Here is an 18,286-nt window from a genome sequence, read left to right as displayed (position 1 = left end):
TATGAGCGAAGGTGTATACTGTTCTAATGATTTGACGATTCGGTCGTTAAAACAGAGAGTGTATTTAATGTAAATGTGGAACAGTTTCAGGAAGCGACCACGACAAAACCTATGTGCACGAGTTTCCATTTCTAGTGACACTCTTTGTTATTCTATGTTTACAGGTTTTTGCAAGCTTCTAGATTCCTGTTAATTGTTTGGATACTTTACAATCGAGATTTCCTGTTATATATTAATTAGTACGGATAAATCGTTAAAATGGGGAAACGACAGCATCAGAAGGATAAGATGTAAGACTACCTTTGCTGTAAAACATGTTAAACTCTAATGACTGCCAAAGATAACCTATGATAAATGATTTATTTTCCTCTCTTTAGGTACTTGACGTATACAGAATGGACTACATTGTATGGTGGTAAAAGTGCAGGGACCTTGGAAACGGATGAAGATGTGACGTTTCGTCGTTTACCTTACGATCATTGCTGTCTCAGTTTGCAACCATTCGAGCACCCGTATTGCGATTCGGATGGGAACGTTTTTGAATTGGAGCCTATATTAAATTACATCAAACGGTTGAAACACAATCCTGTTACAGGAAAGCCATTAGATGCAAAGAGCTTGATAAAGTTACATTTTTTCAAGAATGCGGACGATCAATATCATTGTCCGGTGCTCTTCAAAGTATTCACAAAACACATGAACATTGTTGCAATTAGGACAACTGGAAATGTCTTTTCTTATGAAGTACGTACAATTATGGTTATGGCATAGAATATATCCATGTTTGATGAAGAACAAAATGTGTGATGAAAGTTTTGTTCGTAGGCGGTAGAACAGTTAAATATCAAGGCACAGAATTGGAAGGATTTAATATCAGATGACCCGTTCATCCGTAGCGATATTATCACTATTCAAGATCCAACTAATTCGAAGAAGTTCAATTTATCAGGATTTCATCATATAAAAAATAATATTCGACTGGATGATGAAGGTATTTACGTGGAAACCTAGACGTATCCAAATCTTCATTCTTAAAGAAGAGCTTATTTAACTTAGTCAACTTCCAGAAAGTACAAGAGAAGCCAACGATCCGAATGCAAAACTTAAAACGGTCTCTATGGAAACTAAAGAAATATTGGCTGAATTACACAGAACTCATAAACCACAAGAAGTTAAAGAAGAAGCTCCAAAACCAAAATTGGACAAATTTAATGCAGTAAGCTTTAGGAGTAACTTTCGTACCTTGTCTAACTAATTTGATCCAAAAACGACTATTGACAGTCATTTTGAACTATTATTAATTTATTGATAAATTCAAATGTCATTAAAAGCAATGTATTTTTAGGCTCATTACTCTACCGGTGCTGTTGCAGCAGGATTTACATCGACAGTAATGCCAACAGAAACGACACATCAAGCTGCCATAGTGGCAGAAGACATAATTCGCTACCAATTTGTTAAAAAGAAGGGTATGGGGCTTCATTATCCATTTCCTATTCCAACCTATCGAGTGCTCAACAAATCTTATAAATGTTTCCAGGGTATGTCAGATTTATTACAAACTTTGGAGCCCTGAACTTGGAACTGAACTGTGATCTTGTTCCAAAGACTTGTGAGAATTTCATTAAACATTGCCAAAATGGCTACTACAATGGTACAAAATTTCACCGATCAATTCGTAACTTTATGGTAAGAGGAAACCATTTACAGTAAAACTAAGAAATTAAATCTAATACATTTATTAACTGTGGTTTCTGTGTATTATAATATTTATTTAGTTAGCAATTTATTTCTTTCTTATTTTATTTACTTTATTGGAATCTAGATTCAAGGAGGTGATCCAACAAATACCGGTAATGGAGGAAAGTCCATTTGGGGGAAGCCATTCGAAGATGAATTCAAACCTAATTTAATTCATCAAGGTCGAGGCGTATTATCAATGGCTAATTCTGGACCAAATACTAATGGATCTCAATTGTAAGTTTATGATGTAAAATATTTTTGTTTTCAGATCAAGACAAGAAAATATCACAATGTAACATAATATAAAAAATAATTTATTATTTACAGTTTTATCACTTATCGATCATGCCGTCACTTGGATCGTAAACACACCGTTTTTGGAAAAATAGTTGGAGGGTTTGAGACATTGAATGCTATAGAAAAAATTGAAGTTGATAACAAGGATAGACCTATTGAAGATATAATTGTACAAAGAGCGGAAGTATTTGTCGATCCTTTTCAAGAAGCGGATGAACAGTTAGCAACCGATCGTGCTGCCGAAGCAGAACGGTTATCCGAAGAAGCTATTAAAAAGAACTCAAAAAATAAAAAATCAGACTCTCTAAAAGTGTACCGTCCCGGCGTTGGGAAATATATTAATTTAAATAAAGAAGAGGGAAAGTAAGTTTCTATAAAATTTAACTTTAAAGGCACAGTTAACATTATATTTATGTTTTCAGACACCAAAAGGACGAGGCAAATAATGATGTTCCAGTTAAAAGGAAAAAGAATTCTGCATATTCGTTTGGAAATTTCTCATCCTGGTAAAAGGTTATAGATGGCTTGTCATCTTTTCAGCCAATTTACTACATTCCTACTAAACGGGTGAACATGCAAAATTTGTTAGAGGAAGCTCAACATCGGGAATGAAAAATGACTCAACTAAAATATAACTTGTAAATATATGTTTAAGGAAAAAATAAATGTTAGATAACAACCGAAGACTTCATTCCTACTCGAGAACTTTTAACCCACCCGTCTCCTCACCTCTCTCATCAATGTCCCTATAACTCATTTTTGTGGACAGTGGCGTAACCAAGCGCCGCGGATCGAAACTATTTTGCACATTGATCCACCTAACCTGCAAAGAGGCACAAAAGTACAGATAAAAGAGAATATTGAAGAAACACCTGGAAGTCGCCAGATTCTCCGAAGTGGCCCACCTAAAGCTGAAAGGGAACACGAAGGCACAAACGAAACCATTGGAAAGCGAGAAAGAGACGGTGATACAAGAGCTAATAACTTACTAAAGTTACCATTAAAGTCAAGAATATTTCGCAGTGCATCGATATCGTATAATTGACCCAGTAAAAATGTATTCAATTATACATTACTTGGCGTGACAAAAATCTAATAAATATATCTTGCTTAAATGCAGACTCGAGAAAATCTCATGAAAACGATAGTTCACCGTCTCTCCCCGTCAATCCAGACACAAGAATATACAAAACATGAGAGGGACAACGTGGCGAAAAAAATGGATGACTGTCCATTCGAAAGAATGGAAGGCCATCATAGTTGCCCTCTTCTTAAGGGGCCGCTTCGGCATATAGCCTCTTCGACTCTTGCAGTCTCTTCGGGCAGAGCCCCCTACGTCTCGAACGCTTGGCAATCCCCTGATTTTTCGAATTTAAAGAAAAAAAAAATTACTCCGCGAGCAGATTCAAAAGCTAGCAAAACGACGACCTGCGATCCGAGGATGCGCAGTCCGAGCGTATTGCACATTTATTCGATTTCCAAGCGCGGTCTAATTAATTTTATTGCTGAAAGAAAATTGATACAATCGCGGATATATCACAGGGTGGACATCCTCCGCGCTTCGGGAAGCGCGGACGATGGAAAATTACCCCAGGTTCGGGATCTCCTCCCAAACCCCCAGGAAGAGATCCCGCCCTGGCCCTGCCTGCTTAAAGACAACTGACCTACCTCCCTAGCTATATCTAAAAGAAAAAACACATTCGTTCCAACACACTCACTCCACGGTTCTCTCTCATTCCGCCCGGGGACAAAAAGCCTAATCCTAGGGACAGCATCCCGGAATGCCTCCGACCCCCGAGCTCAGTTCTCACACTCATACGTTCCGATTGCCATCGCCAGTTAAATGAAAGAAAAATTAAACTCGTTCGCGGAATCGAAACGCGGATGGCAATCGAAGGGATTCGCGAAGTTTCGGTTTACCACGTCTCCTGGCCCCGACCCGATCGACTCGCTCCTGGAGGAGACGAAGGGTGGGGGCCAGCAAAGAACGCGGCCACAAGAAAGGGCACCTACCGTTGTAGAGGCTGGAAGAATCCTAAGCTGATTAATTTATACGTCGTTGAAACGAGCTACTGACTCTACTCGATATCCATATTTTATAATTTTTACAAAAAAGAAAGGCCAAGCCCAGCACGCACTACGGCCCCAGGGTAGTGGAAGGCTTAGCCGAAAAAACCTGTAAACCCTGAAACCGACCCCTTCGTCGAGGCGGCGACTCTAGAACACAGGCACATCGAAGTGCCCCCTCGACTCGGGTGTGGCTCCTCGCGAGATATTTCTCCCACATCTTTTTTAAATTTTTTATTTAATCATTCGAAGAAATTCCGCGGAACCGGCGGCCTCGAAGTCGGAGGGTCATCCGACTTCCCGGCGCTCGATTCAGTATCGCGATCGGAAAATTACCGCGGACCCGGGAGAAATCTATTCCTACTCTAAAAGAACACATGAAAAACATAGAAAATCAACACGACCACTCGCGAGTCGGCGAGAGATCGTCTCGTCGGCTCGCGGTCCCTCGAATCAAAATGTAAACATACTACCGATCCCCGTGCCGGTACGGACCTTTCGTCCTGCGACATGAAGGGATCGGAGGAAGGAAACGTTGAGACTTACCAACGGGACGATTCGTCTTTTTCTGGCGGTACTTCCCCAGGAGATCCCTCCGCAGAGACCTGGGGTTTCTGGCCTCCTCTCCATCTGCCTCCCTTCGACGTTGGCTCTGGCTGCATTCCACCTTTGTGTCCGCTTCCACTGCTTTCGCTGCTTTCGCTGCTTTCGCTGCTTTCGCTGCATTCGCTGCATTTGCTGCATTCGCTGCATTCGCTGCATTCGCTGCATTCGCTGCATTCGCTGCATTCGCTGCATTCGCTGGATACGCTGGATACACTAGATACGCTGGATACGCTGCATGCTTCTGCTGCCTTCGTTGAATTCCTTTTCTTTCGTTGAATGATAGTTAATCCATGGCACTCCCGGACCGTGTTCACTGTCGCGTCCTAACTTCATTGCCTTCGCGTCGGTTCCGAAACCCTCGCGCCCCCCGCCATATTCTTAATTTTTGACGACGTCCTACCGCGGCAAATTTTCAGGGTCAACTGGCGATCCGCCGGCCGGGCCGCAATCCCCGGCCGTGACCCGACTCCGCGATTGGACGACGTCACCGGCCCGATAAAGAACCAATCACGATCCTTTATCGGGCCGGTGACGTCGTTCAATCATGAGTGGATTACTCGAAACGACCCATTTTCCTTTAAGTGATCGATATTTCAGGACAAATGTTTTGTAGTAAAGTTACTAATGTACGAGACAAATACTTGAACCAGAGATTTTCAACTTCCGACCTTATTCTCAAAATGATGATTGTAATTAAAATTTATGCAATGAATGAGATAACGGTAGCAACAAGGGTAACTAAATAATAATACTAACGATAAGAATGATTGATACTGTTATCTTACTTTACGATTTTAATTAATTTCACGTTAATTATTAAAATCACCTTAGGGACAGTGAAACAAATAATGAAAAGCTGAACCCATAATCAAATATTACATAACTGCAATGTATTTTGTGCGATTGTTATGAACTGTAAAACGTGAGGAAAGAAATTTGAGTGAAAAACCGTACCCACCTTTCCCTTCCTTGAGAATTTGAACTTGCGACACGTACGTTACACCTGACGTCATACCGACCACGTGAGCTATGCGTTGGGTATCTCCTTCCATTTGGTTTTATGTAGTAACTGTAATCTGTACATATATTTTCAAAGGATGCGTTTTATCGGCCGTGGTAATTTAAATGTGTCTAGTATTCGCCGTGTCCGTTAGTGCAGCACAATAGTGACATTCACTCTTGACAGCGTTTGTATGTCTCTGATCATCAATTTCACGTGACTCATGCCATCAGCTGATCATTCCGCTGATGCAGGGTGGTAGAAAATTAAATGGCAAATGAGAACATAGATGATCTGATCAGAAACGAAAACATGGTAGAATTCGCCGAACAGCCCCGAGGAAACAATGGAAACGAAGAGAAAAACCCTGATACGGACGAGGATCGCGACAATTGCAACGATGAAGGTGAATAGAATCGAATATTAGTCGAATTCCTTAACCTCTTTTGTGACGCAGAAAGACAACTCTCGATATGTTAATTTTTTTATTCTATATGTTACCACACTGTCTTCTCGATAGTGATGTAGATCTTTTGGTCGTCGTTTAAGAAAAGCACAGATGCTGCAAAGTACAAGCGACATGTTACAGAACCGAAAAAATTCGAAAAGTTAAATTCATTCAAAGAGGCGTGTCACGATAAAGTTGCAGTAAACTATCCCATATCTGTAAACATTTTGTGACAGCTGTCCGAGGAATTGTATATTCACTGACTTCATCGAATCGTCATGCACTTTTCGAAAGAGGAATTAAATTATCGAGATATTATCATTTATGTAGAATTTAACGTAATACAGTTAATTTATGATTTGCCTAATCAGACTTTCATTTACCAAAAGTCTGTTGGTAATAATATAAGACGAGCAGTATTATCTAATGCAGATTTTCAATCGGATCATATTTTGTAATACCTGCTAAATATCTTAGTTTGAAGAGAGTATCGTTTCTATTGATTAATTAATCAATAGAAATATGTCTAGTTGGTTTTATTCTCGATCTAATTTAAAATTTCGTTGAGGAGTATCTGCATTGAAATGTGATGAAAGGAACTTCAGTGCTCATTGTTACGTTTTGTTTTAGAGTACGAGGCTCTAAATGCTCAGCTTGACCAACTCAACTCTGTCCTAGATAACCTAGAAAGGAAGAATGACAAAATACACGCAGAGTTAGTAGAGTTGTTAAAGTCAAATCGAGAAGCCAGGAAGCAATTCCAAGAATCTCAGAAATCTGAACAGCCCGAACCAATGATTTCAGACTCGTAAATCTTTAGGCCAAGCAAGTGACGGACATCGTTATATTTGAAGTACAACTTAGAAAGTTTTCCAACTATGATCTATTAGAATTTTAGTTGGACAGGTTATGGATATGGGAACGTATCGAACAGAAGTTTGTAAAAAATCTGTTATTATGATCTATCTAGAAGAAGAAATTTATGAATTTCTTTTTGGATAGATACTACGTGTTTTATTGCTCCTAAACTGAAATCGGAGACATTCCTCGTTATGAAGTGTGTATTACTTAAAATGTCAGAACTCACAATTATAAGTAAATAGAACTGAGTCAATGCGTTTCCCTCTGTTTCCTTATGCGCATTATTTATAAATTCAGTTCTTACCCTGAAATTAGACAATTTTAATTAATATATTAACTTTATTATATTCAAACATTTATTTATTTTTAACTTTAATTAAATTGGTGATTACCTTTGAAATTGTTCAAGAAATAAATTTTTAAATTAGAAGAATGTAATTCGTAGAAAAATCTTGCATCAGTAATTAGTCAAACTCAAGTAGATAATGTTAAGCTTTGTAGATTCTCTATTCCTGATTTATCATATATTTCCAATCAATGATTCATTAAAAACCATAGCTTCGTATTCTTTGTTATATTTTATTTCAATGTTTACACTTATAATTTAACCAAATGATGTACAGTTTGTGATTTGAATGACTTCAAACAGTTAACGCACTGCAGTACGGTATCCATTGGATAGATTGTATCGAAAGGGATCTGCTGCAAAAAGGAGTACATCTTTGAATATGTCCGTGTCGATATCTTGAATTAGGTGAACATTAGGTTCTTCGCAATGCAGCAGCAGGTGATCAATAACTACTTGACCCCTTGTTCTGCTGCCATTCAGTTCAATATCTGCATGTTGCTTAACTGTATCTGTAGTCAAATCTGGTCTCAGGAATATTGCTGCTAAGAGTGCATCGCAGGGAGAATAAAATGAGAGGGCTTTTTTTTCATCGCTCAGTATACCCTCTTCAATGTCATTTAGAAGTTGAATACAGGGGGTCTCAATTTTACCAAGGACATTTTGTCTCCATTCCTGAAAATAGTTTAAAGTTAATTAATTTTAAATTAGTAAAAATGTAGTTACAATTGCTTTGTGAAATTTTTAAACGTCTTCGATTAAATAAGTAGACATGTCTATGGAATTAATATATGCTCGTTATTCCCTGAATATTATAGTTTCACCTTCAATTGAATCTTATTAGTATTAAATTGTAATCATAAAAATGTTTACATGTTCTATTCGAGATTTCAAACACGTCTCCCATGGCAACAACCATAATTTTTTCTTATTATTATTTATTAATATGTGAGCACTTTCTGGATCGCTGTAAAAATTGAACTCAGCCTGCGACGTTGTATTGCCCAAAGCTGAAAGTTCAAATAATTTAGGGATTATAAATTGCTGTTGAATAATTTTCAAAAGTGTTCAACAATTTACGAACATATTTTCTTACCTGTAGTATTCCCTCCCATAACATAGAATTCCTTTACATTTTCAAGGAATTCCGGGAAGAGTTTAATTGCCAATGCTATATTCATTAAAGGAGCTAGGCAGAGAACCGAGACTTCTCCTGAAAATGCAAAATGATTATTACTCTACACACATAAGATAGGTTTAACATAAAATGTAAAGCTGAAATTTATGGTCTCTGTTATATAATAAAATAATCAATTGAATAATGCAATGCAATCAACTTTATAATAATTCATTCATATTTTCTTTCTTTAACATGTTACCTGGATTTTGCGATGTAATTTCATGCAATGCACTGACTGCATGCTGTCTCTTTAATTTGCTGATATCAGGAATGTCTTTATAAATATCTCCAAATCCATCGCTGCCATGAAATTTAAACTCCCTGGCAATTTTAGCATTCTCCACATCGAGAATAGGAGACGTAGTTCCTTTAAAGACAGGTATCTAGAAGAATACATTACGATGCCTTTAATACAATGAATACGCCGAATGCAAATAATTCATATAGTAGGAAAATGAGAGTTACATCGAGTGCATCGCATGCCTCCAGTGTTCTGAATACATTAATGACGACGTTATCAACCGATGTATTTCCAGACACACAAGTGATGGCCATGATTTTTATTTTCTTAGTTTTATGAGCGGCAATGAGTATAATTAAAGCCACTGCATCATCAGTCCCCGCATCACAATCAATGATTACTTTCCTTAGTTCCATATTTTCCTACTGACAAAACATCTATTAATGGTTTGTTTTCCTTTGAGGTAATTCACAATTGGTTTTCATATGCAAAACATTTCCTTCTCTGTCAATTATCAATTTTCATTATTTTCCTCAAAGAGACCTGTAATAAACTTTAAAGATTGAATTGCAATTCCTGGACCTGGATTTTAAAACCCTCATTGGTCCATTTGTAAAAGCCATTTTGATTGGTTATTTTTCTGCATAATTTTAATCAATTATATTATGTATTTGTTTTCAACAAAATTATTTTAGATATCTATGACAAGTTAATACATCATTTTTATATATGATTCTAAACGGTTCATTATAATATAACTAGGCCGAATAAATTAGCATATTTGGATTCCACAACTCGAGTTAACCGAAGTTTAACTGGCTTATATCACGGTTCAACCTGCGAAATCTAACTGCTTTATGCCCAGGTTTAACCTGCTGTAAACCAGCTAACCGAAGTTTAACTGGTTTATACGACGGTTCAGCTTGCTATAAACCAATTAAACTCCGGTTAACTTGAATTGTGGAACCGGGCTTAAATGGAAGGTCGATTAATTTGTTACGTTGGAACAGAAATACACAACTCTTGAAAATTCGCTAACCTCAGGTTAGACGTGAAAGTAGCTGCATGTGTCTACAGTCACGGATGTCCCCAAGTGACCGGACGGAGTACACAAATGTCAAGTCTTGAAGTGAAGAATATGATTTGAACGACTCGGAGTTTCCTCGTCGCCGAAACTGTTGAAACGACGCGATGGACGAGGCGAAGTTCCTGAAGAGGTTAGTTTCGTCCGCGGAGAAACGTTCGACTGGCGTGGTTTCCTTCTTCATGCCTTTCTTAAGTTTACCTCACCAACGGAGAGGGACAACCCGTTATTACCTACGAGTAGTGACGCATAACATTAAATCGATCGACTTACGTTCTTTTTTCGTTCTTATACATACAGGAAGGTGCGATCTGGAACCTTGGATGTCCATCCGACGGAAAAAGCTTTGGTCGTCAACTACGATGTCGAAGCTCTCATCTTGGGAGAATTGGGTGATCCGATGTTGGGCGATAGAAAGGTACATATATGTTGACTCATGTGCACCTCTTAATATTACTTTAAACTGGCAGAGCGATGACATGCTCTACAATAATAAGATATTTAAGATTTATTTTTTAAATATTATGTACATACATATATGTAAAAATATACGATCAATGAATTATTTTCTAGGAATGTCAGAAAATCATCCGATTGAAGAGTTTAAATGCAGATACAAATGTTGCTCTGTTGGCGAGGGAAGTTATGGAGAAGTGTAGTCTCATACACGAGTCAAAATTGCCAGAAGTGGAACAGCTGATCTATTACTTGCAGACTAGAAGAACACCGAATGAAAATGGTATGATTATCTTTGACAAACATGTTATTTTAAAAAGACAGCGGTTTCTTGAATGTGGTGATGTATTAAAAGTAATTTCCTGCTTTTATTTTTCTAGCTGGTGAGGGTAATTCTCAGCTACCAAGACCGATGTCCTCCTGCTGTGGAAACTCAGAAAACAGTGACACAGAGCGTGCCGTTATCAGTAATATCGATGGATATATTGAACTCCTATACGAAGAGATTTCTGATAAAATAAAAGGCTCTTCAATGATTTTACAACTAGCCCGAGTACCAGATAATCTGCTTGAATTGACAAAAAATGGTGAGAAGCAAATTGTTTTTACATAGTCGTATCACTGCAAACATTACGAATTAAAAAAAAAAAAAAAACTAGAATTTAAAAGTGTATTCTTAATGTGAAGGAAAACTGAATTGTACGTTTTTTTTCTCTTACCAAAATTTTTAACTGGTGAATTTTTACAGAATCACTGTTGAGTGCATTGGCAAGAGTTCTAAGAGAAGATTGGAGACGCAGCATCGAACTCTCCACAAATATAATTTACATTTTCTTCTGCTTTTCAACATATAGACAATTTCATAACATTGTGCTTGAATATCGAGTAAGTGCTCCTTACGTGTGGATATAATATTTGTTCTATATGTACACAGCTGTTAATGTGCTTTTTAAGGTATTTACTTTACTAAAAAAAATATTTTACCGTAGATTGGCTCTTTATGCATGGACATAATAGACTTCGAACTTCACCGTTATGACCAGTGGAAAGACGATATGGAAAAAAGAAAGCAGCATTACGAAGATATTACAGGATTCGCATTATCCCTAATCACGAATGGAAGCAAGTCTGATAAGAAAGTTAAAATTAACGAAGACGTCTGGTCCACGGAAAACCCTTTAGATCTGGAAATTAAAAGGAATTCTGTTGAGATGCCCATAAATCTCCCTGAAAGCGATTTAAAAAAAATTAAGGAAGAACTTGAAAAAATCAGAAAGAAGTTCAAAAGTTTAACTAAAAAGCAAGAACAATTGCTGAGAGGCAAGTTTTAATTTCAATATCGATCACTTATTCGTATTCTAATCTTATTTGAATGTATCTTACCTTGAAAGTGCAATAATGGCTTTATTATACGCTTTTTCAGTCGCATTCTATCTGCTACTAAATATCGCAGAAAATACAGAAGTGGAGCGTAAGATGCGAAAAAAAAATGTGATCGGTATGCTGATCAAGTCTTTAGACAGAACAAATAGTGATCTTCTGATTTTGGTGGTTACATTCCTGAAGAAACTCTCCATTTTCCGGGAAAATAAAGATGTAATGGTATGTTATAACATTAATAACTGTTTATATGAACTTGGTACTTTATGACATTAATAACTGTTTATATGAACTTAAAACTGCTATTGAATTACAGTTATTACGTTTTTTATATCACCGTGCTGCAAAGTGACCATTTATTCGAGTTCTTTAATTTATACATTTTTTAATGTTTTCTATTATAGGCTGAAGGAAACATTATCGAGAAGCTACCTCGGCTCCTTCAAAACAGTAACTCCGACCTGATTTTCAGCACTTTACGGCTACTTTTTAATCTCTCTTTTGATCCAAAACTCAGAGGGAAAATGATCAGAGTTGGATTGCTACCGAAATTGGTAAAATTACTCAGTCAAGGTAAAATGATATTTAATAACATAATAATTGTTCAAATAGTGACGATAATTAGCACGTAATTTGATCATATTTTGCAGGTGACAGCAAATATGAAACGACTATCTTAGGACTTTTGTATCACTTAAGTATAGATGACAAAGTGAAGCCTATGTTCGCGAATACTGATTGTATTCCCATGGTACGGTAAAAAAAAATATTAAATAAACTTAATGCTCACATTTTTTTGTACCGATCATATCTGGAGTAAAGTCCTGATGCCATTACCTAACTTCTAATTTTGATTTTTTCCAGTAGTTTACTAGAAATGTGATTACGTGATGTTGACTTATAAAATAGTAATTATACTTTTCCTTGGGTTAAATCAATTTTCTATTTTTTGTTCCCACGAAAAATTGTTTGACATAAAAATTATTCTGAAGGTAACTTTCCTTATTATATGGTGCCATTAATCGAGTTTAACTTCCTTTCAGGTGACCGATATGATTCTGGAGTCAAAAGATGACCAGCTAAAGCCGGAATTAATAGCGCTATGTATAAATCTAGCGGTAAACAGTAGAAACGCTCAGTCAATGGTGGAGAATAATCGTTTACAAGGTCTTGTACAAAAGGCATTTCAATGTCAGAATTCTCTTATCATGAAAATGATTAGGAACATCTCGCAGCACACTACCACCAGAGAAAATTTAGTGGTACTTAACAAAAGATCTTATTCGCTGCTTCATACTTCATTTGGAAAATGGTTATTTTCAATTGTTTGTTTATGTATACCATTTTGCCTTATTCTAGCACATAAACAAACATTAAATTGAAAGCTAATTTTAAACTGCTGTATAATATTCAGAATAGCCTACTAAGATGTGTTATACTTTTAATTCATTAGGAATTCGTGGGGGATTTTGCAAAAGCTCTCACTAAGTCAGATTCCGAAGACTTTGTCTTGGAGGTGGTCGGTGTACTAGGAAATTTGGTCATGCCTGATCTCGATTACTCTCAAATCCTCCAACGATGTAATCTTGTACCTTGGATCAGAAACAATTTGGTTCCTGGGAAAGCACAGGACGACTTAGTCTTGGAAGTTGTTATTTTTCTGGGAACCGCTGCTTGTGACGAAGACTGTGCAAGATTGTTGTGCAAAGCAGATATTCTCCTGTCTCTTATCGAATTATTGAAAGGTACGTTACAAATTGTATTGTAACCGAAGCAATAACGAGCAATTGTAATACAAACAAGTGAACATTTATTAGAACAATTTAATCTATCGGACAAGAATTTTATATTACTTTAATTGCATGTATTTCGAACATAAGGTTAGGTTGCATAATGTAAATTAATCCTTTAACGTTTAACCAGCAAAACAAGAAGATGACGAGATGGTGCTGCAAATAATCTACGTATTCTACCAAATTGCTAAACACGACTCAACGAGAGATTATCTGATTCGCGAGACTAGTAATGGTAAAAATCGAATTTGACTATAATACCTATTCCAACGGAACGTATCTGAATATTATTAATCAATTAAACAATTAATCAAGCAAAAAAAACTAGTAGAACAATGTCCTTTTGTTTTACTTACAGAGGCTCCTGGATATCTGATCGACCTGATGCACGACAAAAACCCAGCGATTAGAAGAGTATGCGATGCTTGCTTAGATATCATCGCAGTAAGTATAACGTATTTCCACATCGATCAAAATATTTACTCATTTTCATAAGCATGACAAATTCACTATGATTAAGTTAGATTACATGGCTCTAAAGATTTCTTATTTAAAAAGATACGCTGCACATAATTATAACGTCATTTAACACGAACTACAAGACTGCGTTATATAAATCTCAATGAGATTGCGAACTATTTTGAAAAAACTCATCCGTTCCAGCAAGGTACATATTATAAATAAGCTCGTAAACAATTTTCAGATGTGCGACGAAGATTGGGCTGCGAGAATTAAGGTAGAAAAATTCCGTTCGCATAATCAGCAGTGGCTCGAAATGGTCGAAACTGTGACCCTGGATCCTTCTACCCATTTAATTCCGGACGAAGACGACAGTCTGTCTCCATTTCTAAGCGGAGATCTACTGAAGCATACCATGCTTTTTCCGTCCAGTAAGGATATCATTTACATAATCAAACAGATATTATTATGCATTGGGTAACGTAACATCTTGTCATGTTTTTCGTTGTATAACCTTGCTTTGTTAAGGCATGACTGACCGTGCTCCAATAAAACTAATGTAATTAAAGGAACGAAAAACTCTTCCATACCTGTTTCAGGTAAGACCGACGATGGGGATCTTCTAGCCAGAAATTCCTCAGAATCTTCGGAAAATCCAAGCCGGCCAGTTAGTCGGTAAGAGCGTCAATATGTACTCCTGATATTTTATTTTTAACCTTAAAATTAACACCGTAAGATTAAGACACTATCTACGTTAGAAAAATTCATTGCATTATGTTCAAATTCTTTTGTTGGAAGTACATTTAAATAGAAAATTACTGAAATCATTTTATTAGCTTGTGCAATGATGCTTTATTTTTCATTTACCTCGTATAAAAGTCAGATTTATCACTGTCAATTACTTTTACATGTCTACGTTGTTTCAGGTACAGCAGAGATTTTGAAGATCTTGTCGATCCAATGGTACGCTCCAAGTCTCGCATGTCCCTGGGTTCAGGATTAGACGAATACTACAGGCAATCAGCAAAGGTAAAATTAACAGAATCGGATGGATCGCACGTGCTCATATAAACGGTTGTTGGACGGGATGCAACAGTTTCGTCAAAACGGGAATTTCGTGAGCAACGACGAGAAGCCTAGACCTTGTATTATTATTTATTCATCGCAGTAAACTGCTCTAGATTATTAACCGGAGCGTTTGCCTTTCGCATTACATCGTTGTGATTATCATTGAATCTATGCATTCCAAGCATTGAAAGAACATGCAACTAGTACACTGCGGATAGTCTCAAACATTCTAACGTATATTTTATTATGATCGTAGCTTGAGAAACGATTACACAGGATGTCTACTTAATTTTAGAACTTCTGTCGACTTGAAAACCTTTTTTGGATAAAAATTTGATGGTTCTTCCACTGTTACAGAAATTTTAGAGCAGATCTGTTCAAGGTCAACATCTGCTTTGGTGTAATTCACTTTTTTGTTTTTTGATTTTAAAGGGAAAAAAAAGAGATCCTCCATCATTTACTAACCTAAAATATTTTCTCAGCCGATGAATGATAAAGGAATCTCTTTGAGATCATTATATTAAGTAGTTCAACCTGCGTAAATAGGATTACGTGTGCACGTATTGCCGTAAGGCTAATTACACAGTTTAAGAAAATGCAGCACTCTTTATGCGTTTAATAAGTAGCTTTTTCAGAGGGTGTCGAGGGAACTCGACCCCTAGGCCTGATCTCATTTTACGACATAATTAAGTTACAAACAGCTTAGAAAATGAAGACGAAATGAGAGCAATACTATAGCCGGAATACCGTTAGGTCTTTTCTTTTAACGAATATTTCTAGTCAAGACGGCACGCATTTTTAACAAGAGGAGTATCATTTTATCGTAACATTTGTTATACTCTATGTAGATTCTGTTCAATTTGTCGATTACCACTGTTATTTTCTATTTTTAACGCTATGCAGATCTTATTAAAAAAAAAAAGTGTATTAAGTACATGAACCAGAACAATTATTTCAGTGCCTAATTTTATAATGATTAAGAGATGTCTTTAAAGGAAAATTCTTAACTTATTATTTGAGCTCAAGCTTCGTCGAAGTATGTGTTTCCCATCGACTCGGAGTACAAAGGTATAGCTATTATCTCCATCTGTAAAGAAACTGTGCTCCTTCAGATCCCAACTAATGGGAGCGTCTTCGAAGCCTTGGATGTGTAAACTAACCCAAAGTAAATCTTCTCGACTCTGAAGGAACTCCTTCAAAGCGATGTAAATCTTCTGAACTTGGGCACAAGTAAAAAGTCCTGTCCACTGCAAGTACTGCACTTGACCCACTAGAGTTGACGGAGTAGGACATTGGTATGAATTCACGTAGTCACAATTCTCAACGTTCTTCCTAAAAATTATTCCTTGATCAGGGCGTAAATCGTAATACAAACAACCCGTTAATAATCTTCTCATTAAACTAATGCAGCTGTTAAATGTAAGGTATATTCACAAATCTCCGCCAACGCTGAGGATTCCAAGCCATTCGAAGAATTTCTCATGATCTGTGTCGTCATCGATGAGTGGTATTGTTATGGAGTGTTCGGCTCGTCTAATAAAACTTTGAGAGCAGAGAGAAACTACGTATCCACGCTGATGGAACCATGCAGCTATGGATGAAGGACAAACCTTTGTCTCTAAAAATATATGTGCAGTAATTGTGAAAATATTTATTACATCTGTTAATAAGAATAGATAAATGGATTTAGGGTCGATTACCTGGCGGCTCCCATGCTAATATTACATTAAAGGTTTGTTTAAATCTCTCTTTGAAACAGCGTCGAACGTGCTCGTAAAATTTCCTCCCTGGAGTGAAGTTGTCATCCTTCAGATTAATGGTCACAACTGTCGATGAGCAAATTGTGTCAGTAAAAGAAAAATGCAAAGGTTCAAGATATAAAAATTGTATAGTAACTTATCAAAAGTATCGAATGCCTCGTCAGTCATTGATTAAGACAGATAATAATGCGGAATAGTTTTATAAATGCAAATTTATTGCTTCACTTTTACAAGGCCACTTGAATTGATAATTAGTAACGGGTGGTCCAACAAGTTACAGTTTATATAATGGTTATTCTGTAGCAGTAAATTGCATTAGGCGTTATCTCGTTCTTGCATACTCAGCCTTCTTGAATGTTATTATCCACAAATGGTTTCATCAGAAATGTATGTAATTTGCATTATTCATGTTGTTACCATTAACTTATAAATAGCATTTACATTACGACGATTTATACACTATGAGAAATGTTTTTAACTATACTTAATCATATGCAGTATTGGATGCCTCTTAAAAAGTGACCTCTTTTGACTTACCATAACGCGATTTTGTCTTTCTGACAAAAAACGATGGTTTTCCCTCCAGTCCAAGTGTTTGAAAGTCATCTCTCGTCAATGATAGTATCAAGCAACCAGATGGAGTAAGTGCAAGGCAATTGTGAAGATCAATTCTATTTTCTATTGTCAATAGAGTTAAACGACCTATTGGAAAGTATAACTCGATCAGTACTAAATTTAACTATTCGTTCATGATTTTGATAGAAACTTGTAATTCTTAAATCAAAAGTAAAATAAAATTAACTCCACGATAAGAACACGTTAAATGATTATCGCATCCATTTGTATAAAGCATATACTATTAAACAGGCATCTAAATAACTAATTTAACAGTATCGGCTGTATTATTAACTCGCCTTTTTTTACAAATGCCTCTATGAATTCTTTGCTGATTAGCTCGGAAGCACGTAACCCCTTCACTTTGTAGTAATCGCTGTCATTATTGATCGAATCCAAAAGATTTCCGGGAACACTTACTGTATCGGGTAGAATCACAGATACCTAATGTCATTTCACGTGTGGTAAAAAATTAAACAAAGCTTGAAGAGAGCTATTCATTAAGCAGATTCCATGTAGAGAGTGGATCGCTGACATAACCTCAACTTACCGAATGATTAAAATAGTGCTTTGTTATTACATTAGCTACAGCTTCTAGCCGATCGTTCTGATCTTCAATCTTCTCGTAATGTCGCGGAGGCTTGAAATTCCATACTTCCGGGCACAACATTTCATAAATGAAAAATTAATCAAGGGAAATAACACTTCCATAGAGTCAACAATGCGCTTATCAATGCTTTTGCAGAGTAGCTTTAAATTTCCCGGGAAGGGTGATGGTGAGGTTATGTAGTTCGTGATGAAATTCGCGAGGGGGCGCTGAAACTCAAACGGAAAATGCATTGTGGACTTATGGGACTCCTCTCTATCTAACCCTCTTTGGTT

The 18,286-nt window shown here is 36.7% G+C and overlaps 5 protein-coding genes across 6 annotated transcripts; 3 read left to right on the top strand and 2 right to left on the bottom strand.

Annotated features, from left to right (window-relative positions):
* The first annotated feature begins 152 nt into the window (after window positions 1-152).
* Window positions 153-2,716, top strand: LOC105696770 (peptidyl-prolyl cis-trans isomerase-like 2). Its single transcript, XM_012419490.1, has 9 exons — window positions 153-290; window positions 378-744; window positions 826-991; window positions 1,068-1,216; window positions 1,346-1,469; window positions 1,541-1,689; window positions 1,826-1,977; window positions 2,071-2,403; window positions 2,463-2,716. The coding sequence occupies exons 1-9, from the start codon at window positions 259-261 to the stop codon at window positions 2,548-2,550; spliced, it is 1,560 nt and encodes a 519-aa protein (XP_012274913.1). The 5' UTR covers window positions 153-258; the 3' UTR covers window positions 2,551-2,716.
* A 3,235-nt stretch (window positions 2,717-5,951) lies between these two features.
* On the top strand, window positions 5,952-7,281 carry LOC105696877 (UPF0184 protein C9orf16 homolog). The gene is made up of 2 exons (XM_012419678.1): window positions 5,952-6,119; window positions 6,792-7,281. The coding sequence occupies exons 1-2, from the start codon at window positions 5,984-5,986 to the stop codon at window positions 6,971-6,973; spliced, it is 318 nt and encodes a 105-aa protein (XP_012275101.1). The 5' UTR covers window positions 5,952-5,983; the 3' UTR covers window positions 6,974-7,281.
* Window positions 7,282-7,581: 300 nt separating this feature from the next.
* Window positions 7,582-9,967, bottom strand: LOC105696875 (inosine-uridine preferring nucleoside hydrolase). 2 transcript variants are annotated; one of them, XM_012419676.2, is made up of 6 exons: window positions 9,829-9,967; window positions 9,014-9,214; window positions 8,748-8,931; window positions 8,465-8,581; window positions 8,242-8,378; window positions 7,582-8,043 (listed from the first exon to the last, which is right to left on the bottom strand). In XM_012419676.2, exons 2-6 carry the CDS (start codon window positions 9,203-9,205, stop codon window positions 7,672-7,674), a joined length of 1,002 nt encoding a protein of 333 aa, XP_012275099.1. In that variant the 5' UTR covers window positions 9,206-9,214; window positions 9,829-9,967; the 3' UTR covers window positions 7,582-7,671. The 2 variants fall into 2 exon arrangements, with proteins under 2 accessions (XP_012275099.1, XP_023290586.1); XM_023434818.1 differs by having other exon boundaries at window positions 9,014-9,211; window positions 9,829-9,965.
* Window positions 9,867-15,924, top strand: LOC105696871 (kinesin-associated protein 3). Its single transcript, XM_012419669.2, has 16 exons — window positions 9,867-10,006; window positions 10,174-10,291; window positions 10,447-10,612; window positions 10,710-10,916; window positions 11,078-11,214; window positions 11,319-11,649; window positions 11,753-11,931; window positions 12,114-12,282; window positions 12,360-12,460; window positions 12,753-12,971; window positions 13,163-13,454; window positions 13,633-13,737; window positions 13,861-13,946; window positions 14,206-14,392; window positions 14,561-14,636; window positions 14,888-15,924. The coding sequence occupies exons 1-16, from the start codon at window positions 9,981-9,983 to the stop codon at window positions 15,030-15,032; spliced, it is 2,544 nt and encodes an 847-aa protein (XP_012275092.1). The 5' UTR covers window positions 9,867-9,980; the 3' UTR covers window positions 15,033-15,924.
* Window positions 15,616-18,204, bottom strand: LOC105696874 (ribonuclease P protein subunit p40-like). The gene is made up of 6 exons (XM_012419675.2): window positions 17,955-18,204; window positions 17,704-17,848; window positions 17,327-17,491; window positions 16,730-16,855; window positions 16,464-16,647; window positions 15,616-16,361 (listed from the first exon to the last, which is right to left on the bottom strand). The coding sequence occupies exons 1-6, from the start codon at window positions 18,072-18,074 to the stop codon at window positions 16,019-16,021; spliced, it is 1,083 nt and encodes a 360-aa protein (XP_012275098.1). The 5' UTR covers window positions 18,075-18,204; the 3' UTR covers window positions 15,616-16,018.
* Between the last annotated feature and the right edge of the window lie 82 nt (window positions 18,205-18,286).

This window comes from Orussus abietinus, unplaced genomic scaffold, assembly GCF_000612105.2.
Source record: "Orussus abietinus isolate OABI.00-Male unplaced genomic scaffold, Oabi_2.0 scaffold75, whole genome shotgun sequence".
Lineage (NCBI taxonomy): Eukaryota > Metazoa > Arthropoda > Insecta > Hymenoptera > Orussidae > Orussus > Orussus abietinus.
The sequence above is the reverse complement of the archived record's forward strand: the minus strand, read 5'-3'. Positions and strand labels throughout refer to the sequence as shown.

What these genes read in the sequence shown, in the direction of transcription:
- LOC105696874 (XM_012419675.2), bottom strand. Translation starts at nt 18,074, where the DNA reads ATGTTGTGCCCGGAAGTATGGAATTTCAAGCCTCCGCGACATTACGAG. An exon ending in AAAGACAAAATCGCGTTATG is followed by an intron (nt 16,856 to 17,326) that starts GTAAGTCAAAAG and finishes GCTCATCGACAG; the next exon opens with TTGTGACCATTAATCTGAAG. An exon ending in ATTAGCATGGGAGCCGCCAG is followed by an intron (nt 16,648 to 16,729) that starts GTAATCGACCCT and finishes ATATATTTTTAG; the next exon opens with AGACAAAGGTTTGTCCTTCA.
- LOC105696871 (XM_012419669.2), top strand. Translation starts at nt 9,981, where the DNA reads ATGGACGAGGCGAAGTTCCTGAAGAG. An exon ending in GGGAAAATAAAGATGTAATG is followed by an intron (nt 11,932 to 12,113) that starts GTATGTTATAAC and finishes TTTCTATTATAG; the next exon opens with GCTGAAGGAAACATTATCGA. An exon ending in CTTGCTTAGATATCATCGCA is followed by an intron (nt 13,947 to 14,205) that starts GTAAGTATAACG and finishes AACAATTTTCAG; the next exon opens with ATGTGCGACGAAGATTGGGC.
- LOC105696875 (XM_012419676.2), bottom strand. Translation starts at nt 9,205, where the DNA reads ATGGAACTAAGGAAAGTAATCATTGATTGTGATGCGGGGACTGATGAT. An exon ending in AATTACATCGCAAAATCCAG is followed by an intron (nt 8,582 to 8,747) that starts GTAACATGTTAA and finishes TTGCATTTTCAG; the next exon opens with GAGAAGTCTCGGTTCTCTGC. An exon ending in TGAAATCTCGAATAGAACAT is followed by an intron (nt 8,044 to 8,241) that starts GTAAACATTTTT and finishes AACTATTTTCAG; the next exon opens with GAATGGAGACAAAATGTCCT.
- LOC105696770 (XM_012419490.1), top strand. Translation starts at nt 259, where the DNA reads ATGGGGAAACGACAGCATCAGAAGGATAAGAT. An exon ending in CAGCATCAGAAGGATAAGAT is followed by an intron (nt 291 to 377) that starts GTAAGACTACCT and finishes TCCTCTCTTTAG; the next exon opens with GTACTTGACGTATACAGAAT. An exon ending in AATTGGACAAATTTAATGCA is followed by an intron (nt 1,217 to 1,345) that starts GTAAGCTTTAGG and finishes ATGTATTTTTAG; the next exon opens with GCTCATTACTCTACCGGTGC.
- LOC105696877 (XM_012419678.1), top strand. Translation starts at nt 5,984, where the DNA reads ATGGCAAATGAGAACATAGATGATCTGATCAGAAACGAAAACATGGTA. An exon ending in CGACAATTGCAACGATGAAG is followed by an intron (nt 6,120 to 6,791) that starts GTGAATAGAATC and finishes GTTTTGTTTTAG; the next exon opens with AGTACGAGGCTCTAAATGCT.